Source organism: Protopterus annectens, chromosome 1.part0, assembly GCF_019279795.1.
Source record: "Protopterus annectens isolate FY-2018-M chromosome 1.part0, PAN1.0, whole genome shotgun sequence".
NCBI classification, from domain to species: Eukaryota; Metazoa; Chordata; order Ceratodontiformes; family Protopteridae; genus Protopterus; species Protopterus annectens.
The window spans coordinates 702,452,378-702,475,212 of NC_056725.1; the positions used below are offsets into that span (position 1 = coordinate 702,452,378).

General features: G+C 44.4%; 1 protein-coding gene across 2 annotated transcripts in view; it reads left to right on the forward strand.

The window, feature by feature from the left end:
* Positions 1 to 22,835, forward strand: part of LOC122794156 (endonuclease 4 homolog) — a 1,200,618-nt gene that overhangs the window by 1,152,301 nt on the left and 25,482 nt on the right. For both annotated transcript variants that reach the window (XM_044062356.1, XM_044062362.1), the window contains exon 8: positions 16,334 to 16,438. In XM_044062356.1, the coding sequence (XP_043918291.1) occupies positions 16,334 to 16,438 (105 nt within the window). The remainder of the gene's footprint in view (positions 1 to 16,333; positions 16,439 to 22,835) is intronic.

The following is a 22,835-nucleotide window of genomic DNA, read 5'->3' on the forward strand; positions in this document are numbered from 1 at the left end:
ACCATGCATACCTTGGTACCTAATCCGGGGCCTATTTTTCTCGCTGGCACCATCTATGTCCACTGCTCCGACTGCTTCCACTTCTCTTGGAACCCATCAGCTGGTGGTGGGCTCGAGTGGGCCTGCTGAACAAGTTATGGAAGGGCCCTTCATTCCAAAGGCTCACAGCCAGCACCTAGGACACCAGTATCAGAAACCTCCCCTAGCATGCTCCTCTCCCAACCTGCTATGTCGGGTCCCTGGGCACGGGAGACACAATAACCTCCTCTGAAGGGATCCCCTTCTCCGGAGTCCTTCTCAGAAGATCCCACTGGGGAGCCACCCCAGAAGAAGTGGGGCAAGAGGAAGCACCTTGTCTCCTCGGAGGGAATCTATCACAGAAGACACTGATTGTGATGAGGGGAAGGGTCCCCACACTCTCCGCCAGACGACGTTTCATTCGGAGACATTCTCAAAGTCCTCAAACAGTGGGGGGAAACCCTTCTTCTGAGGAATCGGTGTTTCTGCAGGCCTTCTGTGCCCGGCTATCTACTTCCTGGGTGACCCCATCAGCAGATGATCTTGTTAAAGAAATTGTGCAGTGTGCCTGGAAGGCCCTGGACAATGTAGAACCTGTCCCCCGGAGGCCGGACAATGTAGAACCTGTCCCCCGGAGGCCGGACAAAATTTTATCTACACATGAAGACCAGACCCATTGGTCCAAGCAGCTGACAGTTGATTGTATGGTGGCCACTAAGAGGGAACTGGCAGAAGATAGTTCCACTGTCCATCCTCTAAACAGGGAGTCCCGGACCATGGACAGATTAGGGAAGCAGACCTGTGTGTCAGTGACCTTTGCCATTCGGTCGCTGTATTATCTGGCACACTTTGCTCAACTACAGAGACACCTAATTTCTGAAATGTCTTCCTCTTTGTTGGGGGTACTGCCTGATGAAGTACGTGACACTAGCTTCGCAGCTAGCTACCATTGAATCCATCTCGAACTCCTCGATGTTTTTGATGTCTCACACCACTGAGGGGGCAGCTCGAGCTGCTGCATCTGGTGTTGTCATGAGACGTAATGCTTGGATGAGATTGTGTGAGTTCGCAGACCCCTTTAAATCTTCCTTCGTCAATGCACCTGTCGACGAATCTGCACTTTTTGGACCCAAGGTACAAGATACACTTGCACATAGTGAGAAAGACGGAAAGACCTTGTCTTCTGTAGGCATATTCTTTTCCAACTCCCAAAGGTCCTGCTCCAGGAACCAGAAGGGAGGAAAGATATGGTTCAAGAAATCCCAAGGATCCTTTCGTGAAACTCATGGTGAACAATCCCCTGGGGCAGAGGGGGCAACTCATATGGAAGACGCCCCTTTCTCCGGCAGACCCTACCAAAGCTCCTGAGCAGCGACCCAATTGCTTTCCTCTGGAAGCAGTCAGGAGTCATTTTTCTCTGCATCTACCAGCCTGACATCTTATTACTACTGATGTTTGTGCGCAGAGAATAATGTCCAGAGGCTACCAAATACCATTCGACTTAACTCCCAAACCCATCAAAGAATCCTCGATGTACCACCCAATCAGAGAGAATTAGCATCCTTAGAAATAGAAAAACTGCTAAGAAAAACAGTCATCCAACCAGTCCCACCAGAACAGACAGGATCCGGGTTTTACTCTAGGTTCTTTTTAGTGCCAAAAAAGACGGGACTGGAGACCAATCTTGGATCTCAGTCTACTGAACAAATTTATCAAACCTCAAAAATTCTGGATGGTCACAGTACAGTCCATTCTTCCCTTCCTAGGGTGGGACAATTGGATGTGCTCTGTAGACCTATAAGATGTGTACTACCACATAATGATGGTTTCTCCGCTTCCTGCTGGGAGCCAGTCACTACCAGTTCAGGGGAATTGCCATTCGGTCTATCGACAGCCCCCCCCCCCCCCGAGTGTTCACCAAATGTATGGCAGTTGTGGTAGCACATCTTCGACTACAAGGATTCCAGGTGTTTCCCTATCTAGACGACTGGCTCCTTACTTCCCCGACCAGGAATCTCCTAGTCCGCAGCCTCTCTTACACTCAAGGTCTCGCTCTCTGCTTGGGGATTACAATCAACAAAGACAAATCTCAGATGTCCCCAACAAAGACACTGGAATTTATTGGAGCGGTCTTCGACACAACATCCTATCAAGCTTCTCTCCCCCCTCACAGGCTTTTGAAAATAAGACACCAAATTCAAGACCTTCTTCCTCACACGTTTCTACCAGCACATTTTGTACACTGCAACTTTTGGGATCCATGGCAGCTGCCATTACTTTACTACCACTGGCGAGATTGCACATGAGAATCCTGCAGTGGCTCCTTTCCACACAATGGTTGTTGTTAACCCACCCCTCAACCACATGATACGCCTTACAAACCATTGCAAGGAAGAAATGTTGTGGTGGATGGAGCCACAAAAGAATCTTTGGTGTCGACCTGTCTTCCCCAGCCCACAGCCACGGTGATCACTGACGCTTCACTGTTAGGGGGGGGGGGCATTTTCAGGGTAAGACTGTCCAAGGTACCTGGACCCCCATCGAGGCCATCTTGCACATAAATGTCCTGGAACTGAGGGCAGTTCTCTTAGCATTGCAAGCGTTCCGTGCATCCTTACCCTCGGGGACCATTGCAATTCAGTCAGACATGTCAGTCATCTGGTATATCAACAAACAAGGCGGAACCAGATCTTACCCCCTGTGTCAGGAAGCCATGAGGATTTGGCACTGGGCAATAGCTTCCAGTCGCTTTCTTATAGCAACGCACATTCCTGGAAATTCCAACCTTATTGCGGACAAGCTGAGCAGGAACATTCTGATGCCTCATGAGTGGTCCCTCAACCCTGTAATAGCAGAACAGATCTTCCAACTTTGGGGCAAGCCTTGCTGTAACCTGTTCGCTTCCCCCTGAACTACAAATGCAGGACCTATTTTGCCTTGATCCCCCCTCAGAGGGAACCACCGAAGGATGCTCTAACGGACAATTGACCCCCAGGTCTTCTGTATGCCTTTCTCCTGATGTTCATCGTGTTTCACTGTTGCAGTCATTACAATTGGGTTATCCTGCTGGCAGGCTACCCGTAGTCGGCCCGAGTTCCAAAGTCTCGGTCCGGCGTCGGTTGCTGTCGCCTCCTCCCTGACATCAGTGTGCCAGGGTTATAAAAGATGCAGCCGACACCATTTTCTTCAGTCTTTCTTGCCGCGCGGTGCCCGAAGCAAAAGCAGTTCGCAAGTGCCGGTCGGCCGACTCCTGAGATTTTCTAAATCGAATTTCAGATCCAAAGTCTTCATTAAAGCTAAGTACCCCGTTGGGGAAATTTTTTTCTTGCTCCAGACCGATGTCGGAAAAAGTTAACAATTGTATTTCTTGTGGGAAGCAAATACCTCATAAGGATTTTCATTCTTACTGTATTCCTTTCCTAGGCCCTGACCACAACGTTGCTAGCTGTCGGCTTTGTGCTAGATTTAACCAACGCACTATTAAGCGTTGGTACGATTTTGCCTTTCATTACTTTGACTGAAGATTCAATTATATAATGCCGTCGGAACAGCCGACGACCGGAGTTTATAAAAAGCGCAGGGAAAAAGAAAAGGACAGGCATCCGAGATCCAAAACCGACAACGAGGCTTCCACTAGGCCTGCCACCGGTTCTCAGTGAGGCACTTTCACAGCCCCTGACGCCCACTACCTCAGAGCCACAGGCCGCTTCCAACTCCCACATGGAGCCAACTAGGCCGCTGGAAACTCAAGGTATTGGACACTCGGAAACCATTCCCTCAGATGGGTCCAGAGCCGCTGAGCAGGCATCAGCTTCTGAGGGTGTTTTCAGACCTACACAGTTATATGTAAAGCCAACCTCAGCTTCAAAGGCAAAGACTAAAGCAGCTCTAAAGACAAAGAAACGAGTACAGCATTCTCCTGGACAGACTTCCATGCCTAAAAAACAGATGCTTAAAATGGCTGAAGACCTAATTACTTTGATCAGGGGTTCCCATCCCCCTCCTGATAAGAGGCCTAGGCAAGAGATAGAATATAAATCTTCAGATCAGGTTTCCATTTCCTCTGATTCCTCTTCTGATCAGGAATATTCCTTTCCTCCCTATGAGGATTCTGATGCTGAAGAATCCATCCCTTCAGCCTCGCCTCCGGAGGATTATTCTTTTGGGGAGACCCTGCATACTAGCATTTCCATTGGGAGAGCCAAGATTACTCTGAATCCAAGAAAAGGCTCAGAGACTTCCTTTTATTACCCCAGCACAGACCCCTTGCTCTTCCTCCTGTTTTAGACATTGTAGATGATGTTTTTACAGAGTCTGGTCTATCTCCTGACTCTTTACCACCAGCTCCTGTAAAGCCAGACAGATACTACAGGGTTCCGGATTCTCATAAATTTCTTTACAAAAACCCTGCTGCTGACCCAGAAACTATTTCTAAGGGTCCCAAGGGGGTCAAGGCTTCCACTGCAAAAAAAACTATTCCCTCTGATAGGGACTCAAGGGCCCTGAACAGATGGGGAAAAAAGATTTATACTTCTGCTACCTTGGCTGTAAGAGCTTTAAATTGTCAGTTTCATATGCTTAAATATCAGCAATATCTTATGTCACTGCTTAAACAGAAAATGTTGACAAATTCAGAATGTGCAGAAAACAAAGAAATGCAGGATTTATTGCATGCAGCTGAACAAGTGGGAAAGCATACTTTGCAATGTGGTTTTGATTCTCTAGAGGCCTCTTGCAGGGCCGCAGTTACAGGTTCTGTCATTAGGAGGCATGCTTATTTAAAAGAACAGAATCTGCCCGATCATGTTAAAGCAAAACTATTAGATGCTCCATTACAACATGATACCTTGTTTGGTGTTAAGGCAGAAGTGTTGAAGAAAATGGAGGACAAAGCTAAGTCTATACAAACAGTTAAGGATTTCTTACAGGTACAGCCTCCCAGATTTAGCAAGAACTGGCCTACGAAGAATTGGTCCTTTCCAGTGTCAGACAGGCCACAAAGAGGCAGATACAGATGCCCCAGAGGTAGATCACAGCCCCAAGGCTCATACAGGCCTAAACAATGGGGTGCTTCTACCTCCAAAAGCGGAGAGGAAAAATCACAGCCATACAGGAAACAGTCTCAATTACTTTGCCCTGCCAGCACCAAGCTCTTATCTTCTGGCAGCTCCTTTGGGGGGAAAACTAGCACATTTTTCAAAAAATTGGCACATGATCACCCAGGACAAATGGGTCTTAAATATCATATCTCAAGGCTACAAGTTCCACTTTCACACCCTGCCAAGGACAAACGGTTTGCCAGACCTGCCACGCAATCAATGGGCAGAGGCACAAAAACAAGTTTCATCTCTCATGGACATGAGAGCCATTCAGCAAGTACCACAGCAAGAGCAGGGACAAGGATTTTACTCAAGGCTATTCTTGGTACCCAGAAAGGACGAAGCCTGGAGACCAGTACTGGACCTGTCTATCCTAAACACATTCCTGGATATTCCAAAATTCAAAATGTTAACTCTACAGCAGCTTCTACCCATGCTGGGCAAGAAGGCTTGGCTTGTGAATTTAGACCTAAAAGAGGCATACCTGCATGTCCCAATCAGACAGTCATGCAGAAGATACCTCAGATTTATAGCTGGCTCAATGCACTACCAATTCTCTGCACTGCCCTTTGGCTTATCTACTGCGCCCATGGTCTTCACAAAATGCCTGGCACTAGTATTTGCATTTTGCAGAGAAAGAGGAATACAAGTATATCCTTACTTGGACGACTGCCTTATTCAAGCAGAGAACAAGGACATTCTACTACTGCATCTGGCGTTTGTAAAAAGATTACTAACAGGTCTAGGGTACACAGTAAACGAAAAGAAATCAAAACTCGTACCCTCTTAGGAGATAATATTCCTGGGTGCAGGCTTAAATACAACTGCCCAGATGGCTTATCTCATGCCAGACAAACACAGACAACTGACTACTTATTTCAAAATGTTGGCAACAAAGGCCCAGTTATCTGCAAGAAAAATTCTGCAGGCTTTGGACTTCATGGCATCCTGCATACAGCTAATTCCATATGCAAAACTGCATATGAGGAAACTACAATGGTATCTAAAAAGTGTTTGGACTCAGCATTGCCACAGCCTGGAAACAATAATTACCCTCATTCCCTGTCTGCAACAGGAGTTTCAATGCTGGGCAAAAGCCTGTCACCTCAACACGGGACAGCCATTCACCTTACCCACAGCCAGGCAGACATTGACAACAGATGCATCAGATTATGCCTTGGGGGCCCATATGGCAGGAAGATGTATTCAGGGCACATGGTCCGCAAGTCAAATGCATCTGCATATCAATCAAAAAGATGCTAGATGTTCAGAATGCCCTGACAGCCTTCAAGAATCTACTTCATCCCGGACAACTACTGATAAAGATGGACAATACTACAGTCATGTTGTACATAAACAAGCAGGGGGGCATGCATTCCTATCCCCTCTGCAGACTAGCCATGAACTTGTGGGACACAGCTCTGACTTACCAAGTACATCTGCAAGCACAATTCCTGCCAGGAAGGATAAATACTCTGGCAGATGAACTAAGCAGAAACCTAATGGATCCCTACGAGTGGAAATTGGATCCACATGTCTTCAGCATGATAACAAGGAACTGGGGATGCCCGGACATAGACCTATTTGCCTCCCCTCACAACTGCCAACTACAGAGAGTCTGCACAAGGACTTATCACAAACAAGCATGGAAAGTGGATGCTCTATCTTTCAGCCAGAAAAACCTAACAGTATATGCCTTTCCTCCTCTGCCTCTCCTCCCAAAGGTACTCCTCAAGGCCAGACAAGAAAAGTCAAAAATGATACTGATTGCCTCAGACTGGCCCCGCCAGCACTGGTACCCAGTCCTAAAGAGCTTGCCTCAATGCCCGCCTTGGACATTACCTCAAATTCCTCACTTACTGACACAACAAGACAGTCAGATACTGCACAGCCAACTCAGGACCTTAAACCTGGCAGCTTGGCGGATAATGTAGCCATACAAGACACTCCTCTCTCTAAAGCAGTGAAGGTTGTTATTTTGGAGGCTAGGAGGCCTAGCACCAGAAAATCTTATGCAGAAAAATGGAAGAGATTCTGTGCTTGGAACCAGGCACAAGGTTTTGACAAGACTGTTCCAAATATTCCTCAGATTTTGCAATACTTAACTGAGATGCTGGATGAAGGCCTTTCCTTTTAATCAATTAAAATTCATGCCACTGCCATTTCAGCTCATTACAATACAGAACCACCTATTTTTTCTCATCCATTACTAAGGCAGTACCTCAGAGGGGCCAAAAACATAAGACCTCCAAGGAGAGCACCAATACCTGCATGGGACCTCAACTATGCCTTGGAAAAACTCACACTGCCTCCGTTTGAGCCAGCCTGTGCAGCTGATATAAAGTTCTTATCCTGGAAAACAGCTCTGCTCCTAGCAATAACCACCACTAGATGAGTCTCAGGGTTACAGGCACTCATGGCTGTGGAACCTTTTATCATTTCCCATCCTGACAGGGTTTCTCTAAGGACAAACCCTACATTTATGCCTAAGGTAGTGTCCAGTGTGGCCCTTAACCAAACAATTCATTTGCCTACCTTTTACCCTAACCCACAGAATTTGGACATTCACAGGCAGCTACGCTTCTACTTGGACAGAACCAAAGCTTTCAGAAAGACTGAACAACTACTAGTGGCATATGCTGCAGGATCACAAGGAAAGCTTATCTCGAAACAGACTATTTCAAAGTGGTTAGGCCACTGCATTAGTTTCTGCTATTTACACCATGGCAAATCAGTGCCTAAGGACATTAGGCCACATTCAGCCAGAGCAGCAGCCTTCCTCAGAGGAGTACCAACCAAAGACATCTTACAGGCTGCAACTTGGACTTCAGTGCATACCTTTACAAAGCATTATCACTTACCTCTCTACTATAAATCCAGGGCAGGCTTTGCCACTGCAGTTCTGCAGGGCCTGATAGCCTCTCCTAATCCTATTTAGCACCAGCCTCCCAACCTTAGCTTTGGGATTCAACCCAATTGTAAAGACTGCAATAGTACAGTTGTGTACCTACCATAAATGTAGATGTTCGAGTGTATTCACTGTTGCAGTCCAGGTTACCCTCCCACCATCCCCCTTTTTCCTTGCTGGGACTTCTCTGTACTTCTCTGTTCTATACAACCTATGTGGTGTATTTGCTTATAGACGAAAGAAAAGTTGTTTTTTTGTGTATGCATGCTTATTTTCATAATTTAGCCTACCATTTTAGGGACACCTGACATCTGGGGCAAGAAAAACTGAAGAAAATGGCGTTGCTGCATCTTTTATACCCCTGGCGCACCGACGTCAGGGAGGAGGCGACAGCAGCCGACGCCGGACCTAGACTTTGGAACTCGGGCCGACCGCGGGTAACCTGCCAGCAGGATAACCCAATTGTAATGACTGCAACAGTGAATACACTCGAACATCTACATTTATGGTAGGTACACAACTGTACTTTTCCCCTCATTCCAAAATTTCTCCAGAAAGCTCAGAGGTTGAAAAGCAAAGTGATCCTCATTACTCCCTACTGGCCATGTCAAGACTGGTTCCCGTTTCTATGGCCTCATCTGATTCACAGCCGGTGGATCCCGGATCATTCCTAGGACCTATTTTCCCATCCTCAGGGATTGATTCATCCGAACCTGCACAGTTTCAAGCTCACAGCTTGGTTCCTCCACTTCCAGTGATTGCCAGGCTGCCTGACATCCCACCTCCTGTTCGTGAAATTCTTCTGGCCTCACACAAACCTTCCACTAGAAAGGTTTATTCTAGTAAATAGACTAGGTTCTCTATTTGGGCCAAAAAACAGAACTTAGACCCTTTCTGTATGCCTATTCAGAATATTCTACAATACCTGACTACTCTTCTACATGCAGGAGCCTCAGCTTCAACGATCACTGTACATTTAGCAGCTATGGCCAGTTTTCATTATGGTCTTGATAATTCTTCAGTTATGTCACATTGCCTATGCAAGACCTTTTTAAAGGGAGTATTACATGTTAAATCTCCGGTCCAGCCTCCCTTAGAACCCTGGGACTTGATTGTGGTGCTTCAGTCTCTCTCAGGCTCTCCCTTGGAGCCCTTTGATTCATGTGATTTGAAATTTTTGTCATGGAAAACCATACTTCTAGTAGCACTCACTTCAGCAAGAAGAGTATGTGAGCTGCAGGCCTTGAGTGTCAAGAGTCCTTACTTGATCTTCCACATGGATAGGGTGTCCCTTCGTACTGACCCTTCTTTCTTTCCCAAAGTAATTTCTGTCTTTTCCATTAACCAATCTATTGACCTGCCGGTTTTCTTCCCAAGGCATTCTAATAGAGGGAAGTACCTTTTGCACACCGTTGATGTGTACTGGCAGCTTCGTTGTTATTTGGACAGGACTAAATCTTTCAGGAAAACAGACCAATTGTTTGTGGCCTTTGCAGGACCCAGATTGGGTAAACCTGTTTCCAAAGTGACTTTATCCTCTTGGCTTACAAATGTCATTACCTTTATCTACCAACAGAATACGCTACCCTTACCTTCCAGGATGAAAGCTCATTCTACCAGATCTATGGCGACCTCTGTAGCTTTTCATTCCAGAGCCTCTATGGATGATATATGTGCAGCAGCCACTTGGGCAAGACCTCATACCTTCATATGTCATTACAAGTTGGATTTGGCCTCCAGGGGATGAGCATCTTTTGGTTCTGTGGTGCTTAGGAATATCCTTCCTTAGGGCCAACCTGGACTCAAGTAGCTGGGGACTCAGTCCTATCTGTAATGTATGAACAAAAGATTTAAAATATCAGATAAAGAAGTTATGTCTTACCATAACGTTCCATCTGTGTTGTAGATCTTTTGTTCATTCATTACTTCCCACCCTCCTTCCCCCTGCCTGGATTCCCGATGGACTTTAAGAACTCCTGGATAGGGTATTTGCTCAGACAGAGCCTACTACCTTTTTTCTATTACTACATCTTCTATCTAGGGCGGGCAAACTCGATCTGGAGTATCTAGGAGAGGGACATTGTGGGTAGGTTCTTAGCTGAGAGTTTTTGGCTTGCGCGAGCTGGAAAATGGCTGTATCAGTTCCGAGGACAGAACCGTGGTCCTATCTGTAATGAATGAACAAAAGATCTACAACACAGATGGAACATTATGGTAAGACATAACTTCTTTTTCACTCTGTAGATGTGCACAGGCAGCTCGGAGTCTATCTAGACAGGACTGAATCCTTCAGCATGTCTGATCAGTTGCTGGATAGCTTTGCTACAGGGGCAGAAGGCAAAGCCATCTCCAAGGAAACCATTTATAAATGGATAGCACACTGCATCCATTTCTGCTATGGCATGGAAAGCCTCCCCACAAGGGGGTCAGGACACACTCCACAAGAGCAGCCTCCACCTCTGCAGCTTTCCTCAGAGGAATCTCCACCAGGGACATCCTGGAGGCTGCCACCTGGACATCTGTTCAGTTTTACCAAGCATTACCACCTACATCTCTTCTCCAAATCCAGGGCAAGGTTTGCCTCTGCAGTCTTGCAGAGCATCCTAGCCAGCCCCTCCTTGTCTGCCTCCACCCCTCTCCTCAGCTTTGGGAATCTACCCAAATGTGATGACTGCAACAGTGAAACATGAAGAACATAGTACAGTTGTGTACACTTACCATAAATATAGAAGGTCAAGTGTATTCACTGTTGCAGTCCTGGTTTCCCTCCCTTCATCCCCCTTTTTACTCTTTCTCCTTTTGTTACCATTCTTCCTTATTGTTCTCCTTTCCTTACATGGGACATATTGGTATTTATTTTCCACTGGTGGGGTTCTTCCACCAGAGCCTGGCCTCTTACTTGGGGGCTCCTTACAGGTTAGAGAAAGAAAAACTGATGTAATGGCATTGGCTGCCTTACTTTATACTACTGATGACCTGACGGCAGTCCTCAAGCGACAGCAACCAATGCAGAAATACTAGGTCTCTGGTATTCAGGCCGGCCGAGGGCTACCCTGGCAGGGATAACCCAAATGTGATGACTGCAACAGTGAATACACTCGAACATCTAAATTTATGGTAAGTGTACACAATTGTACTTTTATGATTTCCATGCTAATGATTTATCCTCTTCAAAAACTTTGTCTAAGACAAAAGGGTTTTTCCAGTGAGAGAAGAATGAAATCCATATAGTTATTATGTACAGGACATGTATTATAATTTGTTACAGCTGGAAATGCCAAGTTCTGAAGCAATTCCTCCTGTGTTGCCTGCTTTAGAGAATGTTTTTCTCATGGCATCTATCTTACCTGTTAGTCAACCCTCTTGCCCCTAGGAAGACTTACAGGTTATATAGGATACCTAAGAGTAATAAACATTTGGTTTCAACTCCTAAAGCAGACCCTGTTGTGGTTTCCTTATCCAAAATTGCTTCTGCTAAACAGTTTACTGCTGCTAACCCCCATTCTCTCTGACAAGGATGGAAAGCAATAGATAAGTTGGAGGAGAAAATGTATTCCTCTAGTACATTGACTTCCAGGATTTTAAACTCTCAAGTTCATATGTCTGAAATTTTTACTTTTATCTTTTAAGAACCTACTGAATTTAAGTTGTTAACCTACCATTCTCTGAGGTAAATATTCCACAAATACATTTGTTGCATCTACTTTTCAAGTTGCTGTGCACATTTTAAAGTATGCTTATGATGCTGCTGATTAATCCTATAGAGCTGCTGCTGTTGCTTCTGGGTCAGTATCAAGAAGTATGGATTTCCTTCATTCTTGCAGTCTTCCTGAAGATGTTAAAATGGTCTCAGCTCCCTTTTTCAATAAGCCGTGATTTAAGCAGCAAAGCGCTAGTTAAACAGGATTTAAAAAAAAAAAACAATGGCAAGGAGGCTCCAAGAAGAAACAGAAGCCAAAAAACTCAAGGACAATCCTGTCAATCACTGTGACTGTTGGTCCTCTCAGGCCTCTCCCCTTTTCTACTCTGGCAACCTCTACATCTCTCTGAGGCTCATCTTCCTTTGCAGCACCAGATTGTTACAGATGGATGGGTTCTGAATCTAATTCATTTACACTTGGCAGTAGGAATTCCTTCTTCCTTCGCAGGGTATTTCTCCATGCCCAGTGAGCCAAGTTTCTCTTTTTCCATCCATTCAGCACAAAATGCTGAGCCAAAGAGTTAAAGAACTAGTACCTCTCTTCCAGTGGAAGAGATGCTTTTATTCAGTGATTTTTCTGGTACCAAAAAGGGAAGGTACTTGGAGACCTGTATGGGACTGTTACTTTTTAAATAATTTTGCCAAGATTCTGAATTTCAACTGTTATCTCTTCAGTCCCTTGTTCCTCTAATTTCCACCTTAATCTTTATAGTAAGGCCAGATTTAAAGGACCCCTATCATCATATCCCTGTTGGCAAGTAGTTCATGCATATTTTAAGGTTTGTTGTGCCTGGTTTACATTATCAGTTTTCTGTCTTATCTTTTGGACTTTCCATAGCACTACAGGTATTCACAAAGTGCCTTGCCTCAGTTATTGCTTATAGCAGGCTTCAAGTCGAGGCATTCATATCTTTGCTTATTTGGATGATTTGTGTTGACTCTTTTTTCCAGTTGTCAAGGGTCTGTACAAACAGTCCAGAATCTTCTGGGTTTTCATATCAACCTTCAGAAATCTTCTCTCAGCCCTCCCAACATAATTGTTTTGTAGGGTGTTTGTTCTCCAATAAAAGCCATACATCTTCTAGGGAATTTCTTAGGATTTTGGGATAACCATGCTTCCTCTGGCCACACTCCAGATCAGACTGGATTCAGCATCTGCACTTGGTTCTGATCCCAGTTCTGAGATTTCTTTTTTTAAAGGGGGGGGGTTCTTTGGTGGATAGACCAAATGTCTAGCAATCCAGGTTGCCCACTCTCCCAAGATGCATCAGACTTGTGGAGTACTGTTCCCGAAGGTGTAAAAGTACAAGCTTCAAATGCCAAGGGTGTAAGGTTTGAATCTTTCCACTTTCATTTGCATACTGTGTGACCCTGAGCAAGTTATTGCTCAGGGCCAAATTAGTAATCTCTTGGACTGTCTAGTAACTACCTATGGACCTACACAAATATCTGATTGTACATGTTACTGAAAACATCAGCAGCTGCTGTTGGATGAGAGTAACCGTCCAGACAAGGGGGATTGGATTAGTACCAGCAGCAGACTGAGAATGTAGTCAGCACATATCTGTTACATCTGCTCTTGGGAGTCTTATGCAAAAGATTGTACTGTTGGGAAGAATCACAAGTAGTACCTTGTAAAGTTCTAGAACCCAGAACCAGAGAAGGGCTAAAAGATTAAAGCTGAAAAGGCTGAATGCTGGAATGCCTAAGTGCCAAAGCATGCCCTTTTCCTGGAGTTAACATCCAAACATTAATGTTTGGTGAAAGTTTCAACTTATCAACAAGTAGCTGTGACATTCGTAGGTATTTTCTAGGCATTCGGTCTAGAAGACCACAAAGAAAGCTAGCTTATAACACTTAGTGACAGCACAGAAGGTTTTTTATTAACAAGTCAGTGCTACCTTTATAACAAGAACAATATGAGACACTCTTAATTGACTTTTGTTTCTAGACAATTCATGGGTGCAGAATAAATAATTGTATTTCCTAGCCTGCCAAACTGCCTTCCTACATCTCTTTATGCCAGATGTAACAGTTAAGCGGGTACTCTTCTTACATATTGCAATTTGATGGTGCAAAATAAAAAAGAGGTCTGTGAAGTTTATAAGCTGGAAAGCAATCAAAAAGTGTTAATGGAAAAACATGCAAAAATGTAAGTTTCAACCCGAGTATAATAATGGAGACATTATCTGTTATATTAAATATTTAGTACAGGGGGCTTATGCTTAAGAAGTTTTCTTATGATAAGTGCCTGTATTATTTATATTATGGAAAATATGACTGTGTTAGAAAATGTAACACCCATAATATGCATATTTTCAGAAACATGCCTATCTAATTTATTGAATTTGTTGAAGTGAGTAAATCTACCTGTTGGCAGTATTACAAGTTCATTTGTGAGCAAGAATGATTACACTACTGTAGAGATTTTCTGTAAATATGTTATTGAATATTCCTACAACTTTGAATTTACCCACGTTTAATCAGAGTTTTTTTGGTTGTATAGGGTGCTTGCTATGAAGGATGTTAACCAAGTAAAGATTAAGTGTACATCTCTGAAATGGCAAACTATGCTGTTGGCCTAGTCATTTCTGAACTTCTGAATATATGAAGCCCATGACTATGAAGCTGTTTAAGTTAATACATAATGTTCACAAGAAGATTCACCTTTCAGTTATAAAAATAGATATAAAATCTCAGTATATCCAGTTGTTAATCTTTGTAAGTATATACAGTTTGTGAGAGATGAAAGCTGGATACTGATACAATGTGCAGATGTGGAGGACCAGCAGTGGCAGACCCAGTTAAGTAAAAAGTACATCGAAGGACAATACACTTTATAAAATGGTGAGTGGCATTGACTGAGGATTTTATTGTCAGTGGGATAATGTACAGTGATGCCATGAATTTCATTTCTCCTCATATTGGGACTCTCTCAAAAGATTTGATATTTTGGAGCACAAATGAATACAATTTATGTCTAAGATGTTTTATTTGATGAAATAGTAGAGCTGTCTGAACTGTCTCATTAAACAGTATTGGATAAATTAAAGAACAGTAGCCTTCTTGTCCCTTTTTGGTGATGCCAATCACTGGGGAAGGCAAAGTTCTGGTCAGGGTAAGGATGTGTATGTGACTGAAGTAGGATTGTAAAGTTCATTGAAAGTGTGGTATACTTCTGTTAGAGATCTGTGAAGTTTATAAGCTGGAAAACAAAGATGTCAGGATTGAGCCAGTACAGATAATAATTAAAAGGAAAGGGAGATATGAGAGATTTTGACCCCAAATGCAATAACGTTAGAAAAGTGACAGAATAAGCAGGTATGAGTTCATGACAGCCAGAGAAGTAAGTTGACGAGGTCAGCCACGTATTGTGAAAGGCAAGGCAATACACTAGTCGATTTTGTCTGGTTTTGCTGACAGAGGGTATTTGAAAGTGAAGCCAGAGAGCGCTGTGTAAGGTAAAAAACAGGAAGTAAACAGAGACACAGACTTGAGCAGATTTATTGTCACAAGTGCAATGAAAGGAGGAGGGTACAGAGTTTACTGTTTGTTATTGTGGAAAGAGTAACTGTAGGTAATTGTTGTGGGAAATGCATTATCAAGAGAAACTAAAGTTGTATGTAGCTTTCATCCCAGGATGGTTGGATTAGATCTGGATGATTACTGATGTACTTTCTGTAAATGAACGGGAATGATTGCAATAGAAGTTATCTAATAACTAAAAAAAGTAACACTCTAGTATGAAAAAGAAAAATGCATTCACAGTGCTGGAGAAAGGATATTGATCTGAAAGTATTGATATGTCACGTTTAATGCCTGGAAATGTTGCAAATAGTTACTTTGAATGTGTAATAGCAACAGTAATGGTGAAGGGAGTGGGGAGCCTCTGAAAGGATGCTAAGGAGTTAGGTCATGCATATGATGCCTGACAGGCTTTTGTGGATGCTGCTACCTATGAAGTGGTTTCCTAGGCCCCAGCCTTATCTGGCAGCCTCTGCTGAAACATGATAAGCTGACAAGACTAGCAGCAGCACACTTTCTCATGTCATAGAGCAGAAGGTAAAGTCATGTTCAGTCTAATGTCGGAGCTCTCCTGAAAGAGGGTGCAAAGTCACTGTGGTCCTTAGATACTTGAACTCATGCCTGAGGGCAGACTAAAGGATCCATAGCAGATCATCCAGAAAGAGTCATGCAGCAGAACATTCTACCGATCATAGGTCCCTTTCTCTAAAGGCTGTCAGGCATCTTCTCCCACAGGACATGGTACACTGCAAAGAAAAGTTCTGTTGCTAAGGGGAGAGGCAAAATCCAGAGTGAACACCCCCCCCCGGTTGCATGGTATTGACATATCCCACTCATTTGGGTGTGGTGTAATCATTGTCCCTGAATGACACCCCAACTTCATGTAAAAATGGGCCAGGGGTTTACTGATGATGTAATTCCCATTGAACAGGAATGCAGCACTAATCCTGCTCAAACATGAGCTGTTTCTACTGTTATGGTGAGTTGCTTACATGGCTGTACTTTTCCTGACTTAAAAAAAAGCCTGTAGAATTTCTGTCTAAGAAACTAAATAATTTTCTGTTTGTTTTTGACATCTACCAGGATATGATCTGTCAAGCAAAAGTGGTTTATTCAGAATGCTGGATTACTTCAATAGAGTTGTTGGTTTGAAATACTTGAAAGCCATACATCTGAATGACTCACAAGGTATGCTATTATTTTTTTCAGTCTGTTTTTGACTCTGAAAGCTAGGGGCATAGGCCCATGTGCTTTCTTCCACTGTTGCTTACATTGTGCCACCGGTACTGGCAACCTTGCTGCTGTTGTTGTCCTGTGGGGGATGGAGCCTTTTTGCTTTTAGGGAGGCACACATATTCTAACCTTATCTTGCTTGGACATTGTCATTTTGTCATAGTGCAAAGTTATCTGGGATCCAAGACACCTTGCTCAGAAATTGTCTCCCCTTTCATTTTTTCATGTTTGAAAATGGGTCAGCCATAGAGTGGTGGGTGGCAATATGTTGTGTGCTGATAACATTAGTGTGAAAAATATCACCATGCACTACTCTACTGCCTGAACCCAATGTTCTGAAATAGAATTCCCTCACTTCCAGTGAATTATTCCTTGCTTTGAAGTATGACAACTTCAGAATTACTCTCTTTAGATAGGGAGCAGATAGCCCCCACAACACTTTCTGATGTGGGGGTTGGGGTTTAGTTTTGTGAGTAATATTGTATGTTTGTATATTAAGGTTGTGCCTGTGTTAATGTAATCACAATGATACACCAACTTGCCCCTGAGAATACACTGGAAAAGTCATTCATGCATCTGTACCTGTAACACTTGCAAGCATCTCTAGCTACCTCTGAGTACATAAGTGTAGCAGTTCTTTGCCTACAGTAGACAACTTCCCTTAGATACTGAGCCATTTTTGCAGTAAGGTCATCAGTGTTGGAAAACGTCTACATCTGATGTTGCTCTTCTTCCCATTCATCACTGATGGATTCGGTTTTGAGTCCTCGGAACTGAGTCGGCCTAATACCAAGCTCACGTACACCAAAAACTCTCAAGCTAAGCTGCTACCCACAATGCCCTTCTCCCAGTTAACCTCAGATCTCGTTTGCCGCACAGCCATCTAGCAGCATTTCACCGAGCTCTCCAGCTGTCATATTTTGTAAATATTTGTGTATTTTTTGAATTTTTTTCCTAAGATAACTCATTTTCTACCCTCTTTTATCTGTTTAGCTCTACCCGTTTGGTATTTCTTATACCATCATTGGTACGTTCTCTCCTATCCTTGTGGTATAGTTTGATACCATCGTTGGTACGCCCTCTCCTATCCTTGTGGTATAGTTTGATACCAGTGTTGGTACGCCCTCTCCTATCCTTGTAGTATAGTTTGATACCATCGTTGGTACGCCCTCTCCTATCCTTGTGGTATAGTTTGATACCATTGTTGGTACGCCCTCTCCTATCCTTGTGGTATAGTTTGATACCATCGTTGGTACGCCCTCTCCTATCCTTGTGGTATAGTTTGATACCATCGTTGGTACGCCCTCTCCTGTCCTTGTGGTATAGTTTGATACCATCGTTGGTACACCCTCTCCTATCCTTGTGGTATAGTTTGATACCATCATTGGTATCTTCTTCTTCTCTTTTCTCACTTCCTTTAGTCAGTGGTTTGTTTGTTTCTTCGTGTGTATGGATATGTCTGAAAAAAAGGACTTAGGGGTTTAAACATTGCACTTCCTGCAATGGCAAATTCCCTAACAGTGACTCACACAATGATTGTGTGTATTGTGTGGGGGATGTCCTTCAAGGATGCATCTGCAGTCCTAACATATGGGTTGTCCTGTCTCAGGCAGCCCTTCGGTCGGCCGGATTCCAAAGTCTGGGTCTGGCCTCGGCTGATGTCGCACTTCACCCGACGTCATAGCTGCTGTCAATTGGGTATAAAGGCATCAGCCGACGCCATTTTCCTCAGTCTTTCTTGCCGCGCGGTGCCCGAAGCAGAAGCTGTTCGCAAGTGCCAGTCGGTCAGAACCAGAGATTACTACTACGAAGACTTCTAAAAAGCTAAGTACCCCGTTGGGGACTCTTTCTTGCCTCAGCCGATGTCAGAAAAAGTAAATAACTGTTTAACTTGTGGGAAACAAATACCTCATAAGGATTTCCACTCTTACTGCCTTCCTTGCTTAGGCCCAGACCACGACGTAGCAGCTTGTCTAGCCTGTGCTTCCTTCAACCGACGGACACTTAGACGTCGGTCGGAGTTTGCAGAGGAGTTTTTCGGCCCCGCTTTTGCTTACAACATGCCGTCGGAGACTCCTACTTCACTATTAGCTAAAAAGCGTAAGGAAAAGGACCGACACTCGCGGTCCGCGGTTTCGGCCGAAACCACGGTTAAGCCAACCGCGAGTGTCTCAGTTTCGGCTGAAACCGAGTCCTCGGTTCTTCCTTCGGCCGAAAGCATGCCTCCTACAACCGAGGCCTCACCCAGCATGGCTGAATCTGCTACTGAAATTCCACCTGCTGTTGCAGGTTCTCAGGATTTATCAGATACTATTCCCTTAGACATATCTACTCCTGCACGTGGAGCTGCTAGGCCCCCTGCATCCATGTCTATCAAGGCTTTTTCTAGGGCTAAAGCAGCTAAATCTGCTAAAACCCCCTCACACAGGCCTAGCTCTAGTTCCCAAATGCTCAGCCTGGCAGAGGATCTCATTTCTTTGATCAGGGGATCCCAACCTCACCCTGACAGGGCCTCTCATCCCCCTCCAGAGAAGAGGCCTAGAGCAGAGCCCCCTGAGCCAGTTTCAACAGATTAGTCCTCGGATGACTCAGAAAACTCAAATCCTCCAGAAGGCCCTTATTCTCCATATGAGGACTCTGACGCAGAAGACTCCATTCCTTCTGCCTCTCCTCCTGAGGAATTTTCTTTTGGGGAAACCTTGCATGCTATGAGAGAGCAATTTCAATGGCAGGGCCAGGATTTTTCAGATTCTAGGAAAAGGCTAAGGACCTTTTTACATTTACCACAGCATAGGCCTTTAGCAATTCCTCCAGTACTAACAGTTGTGGATGATGCATTTAATGATGCTTGTACTGCCCCTGACTCTCTTCCCCCGGCCCCTGCTAAGCCCGACAGATACTACAGGGTCCCGGACACACATTATCACTTGTATAAGGCTCCTATTGCAGATCCTGAAACTATTTCACAGGGCCCCAAAGCTGTAGCAGCTGCCTCTGCCAAAAACCCCCTCCCCTCTGAAAGAGAATCTAGAGCATTAGAGAGATGGGGTAAAAAAGTTTATACTTCTGCTACTCTCTCGGCTAGGGCCTTAAACTGTCAATTCCACATGATTCAGTATCAGGAATTTTTGTTGGATCAGCTAAATAAAAAACTGTCCTCTCCTGAACCTATAGACCGTAAGTCCCTTCAGGATTTGGTACATAACACTCAGCAGGTCAGTAATCATTCCTTAAAATGCGGCTATGATGCACTGGAGGCTTCCTTTAGATCAGCTATGACTGGTACAGTGATCAGAAGGCATGCATGGTTAAAAGAGCAATCCTTACCAGACCATGTAAAGTCAAAGCTCCTAGATGCTCCCATGGAGAAACACAGTTTGTTTGGCTCCCCCGCACAGCAAGTGTTAAAGAAGGTGGAAGAAAAAGCAAAATCTGTCCAAACAGTCAAGGATTTCTTACAGGTCCAGCCTACGAGGTTTAGTAGAAATTGGCCTTCGAAGAATTGGTCCTTTCCAGACACCTCCAGAGCACAGAGAGGCAGAAATAGGCGCCCAAGAGGCAGAGGTCAATCCAGAGGTGCCTACAGGGGACGTCAGTGGCAGCCTAACAACCAGAGAAGTACTGCCACAGATCCAGCTACTACCACTTCCACAGGACAGTCACAGTGACTTGGCTCTGATACCGCCTACCAGGGAACAACTGGAAGCACCCTTAGGCGGAAAGCTAGCCTTATTTTCAGTAAACTGGCATTACATTACAGGAGACAAATGGATTTTACAGACAATAGACAAAGGCTACAGGTTTCACTTCCATACTCTGCCAAGAAAGAGAGGAATGCCAAACCTACCACCAAACCAAAAAACAAACGCTCTAGGACAAATCAACCACTTACTAAGGATGAGAGCTATAGAAAAGGTACCGTCTATGGAACAAGGACAAGGATTTTACTCCAGACTTTTCCTGGTACCAAGAAAAGAAAACCAATGGAGACCTATTCTCGACCTGTCCGCTCTGGACACATATCTCATTGTTCCAAAATTCAAAATGCTGACCCTACAGCAACTTCTTCCCATGCTGGGCAAGGAGTCTTGGCTGGTGACTCTAGATCTCAAGGAGGCATACCTGCATGTCCCTATACAACCAGATTGCAGAAGATACCTCAGATTTCTTGCAGGATCAGAGCATTATCAATTCTCAGCATTGCCCTTTGGCTTATCTTCTGTGCCCAGAGTATTCACGAAATGCCTGGCATCAGTAATTGCTCATTGCAGGCTTCAGGGAATTCAAATTTATCCATACCTGGACGACTGCCTGATACAAGCGGACAACAAGATCAAATTAAGAAAAGATTTGGAAAAGGTTATTCACCTATTGCAAGCCCTGGGATACACAGTCAACATGAAAAAGTCAAGGCTGGTACCATCCCAAAGGATAACTTTCTTGGGTGCAGAACTGGACACATCAAATCAAATGGCATTTCTCACAGCAGAAAAGCAAAAGCAACTACCACTCTATTTCATGGCATTAACAACGCAGAACCAGCTTACAGCAAGGAAAGTCCTGCAAGCCCTGGGTTACATGGCATCCTGCATAATATTGATTCCACATGCCAGACTACATATGAGGAAGTTGCAATGGTACCTAAGGAATTTATGGTCTCAGCACAAGCACAGCCTAGAAACCCAAATTCCAATAATTCCATGCCTGAAGCAAGAATTCCTGTGGTGGGCTCAGGCCTGTCAGTTGAACAGAGGACTGCCTTTCCACAGCCCTCACCCAAGCCAGACTATCACCACGGACGCCTCAGACCTCGGTTGGGGGGCACACATGGTGGACAAATGTATACAAGGCCTGTGGACACAAGACCAGCTGAACCTACACATAAATCAAAAAGAGATGCTGGCAGTGAAACAGGCAATTCAGACATTCAGACAGTTTCTTCAACAAGGTCATTTGCTGATGACGGACAACACCACAGTCATGTGGTATATCAACAAACAGGGAGGCACACATTCATATCCTCTATGCCAGATGGCAATGGACCTGTGGAATGTGGCCCTGAACCTCAACATTCAGCTCCAGGCCATATTTGTGCCAGGAAAAGAAAATATACTAGCAGACACCTTAAGCAGAACTACCACGGATGCCCACGAATGGATGCTGCATCCAGACATCTTCAAATCCATTACAAAGAAATGGGGGCTACCAGAAATAGACCTGTTCGCATCCCCACACAACCACCAATTGAGGAAATTCTGCACAAGGACATACCACCCACTTGCTTGGAAGGTGGACTCCCTGTCCTTCAGTTGGGAAAACCTGACAGCATATGCATTCCCACCTCTTCCTTTGATGCACAAAGTGCTACTGAAGATCAAAGAAGATCACCCAAGGATCATCCTGATAGCTCCAGACTGGCCGAGGCAGCATTGGTACCCGCTACTGAGGAGTATGTCTCGGGCACACGCATGGCCTCTACCTCTAGTTCCTTTACTGCCAAATAGAACAACTTCAAGATCCTGCATCCAAACTTGAAAACACTGCAGCTAGCTGCTTGGAATATTACATAAAACAAAATAACCCAGATTTATCTCAGAGGGTTAAAGACATTATCCTGGAGGCTCGCAGACCCTCCACAAGGAAAACTTATTCAGCCAAATGGAAAAGATACCTCATTTGGAGTGCAGCAAAATGAGAAAATGTATCATTAGCAAACATAGCTAACATCCTGGAATATTTAGCAGAACTTTTCCACAATGGCCTGTCTTACTCCTCCATTAAGATTCATGCATCAGCAATTTCAGCAGAATACAACATGGATCCTCCAGTCTTCTCTCATCCTCTACTCAGGCAGTTTCTGAGAGGAATTAAAAATGTAAAGCCTCCAAGGAAGCCACCTTTGCCTACATGGGACCTGAACTTTGTGCTAGAAAAGTTAACACTGCCCCCTTTTGAACCAGCAGCAACAGCAGAATTACAGTTCTTATCTTGGAAAACTGCTTTCCTGCTTGCAATCACTTCAGCAAGAAGGGTTTCTGAATTACAGGCATTAATGGCAGTACAGCCCTTCCTTATCTTCCATCAGGATAGAGTGTCCTTGAGAACTAACCCTACTTTTATGCCAAAGGTGGTCTCCAGGGTATCATTGAACCAAGCAATCTACCTACCAACATTCTTCCCCAACCCACAGAACAGGGGGGAAAGATTACTACACACCTTGGATGTGCACAGGCAATTGCGCTACTACCTGGACAGAACCAAGAACAATAGAAAAACTGACCAGCTTCTGGTAGCATATGCAACAGGAATGGAAGGAAAAGCAAGTTCAAAACAGACAATCTCAAAATGGATA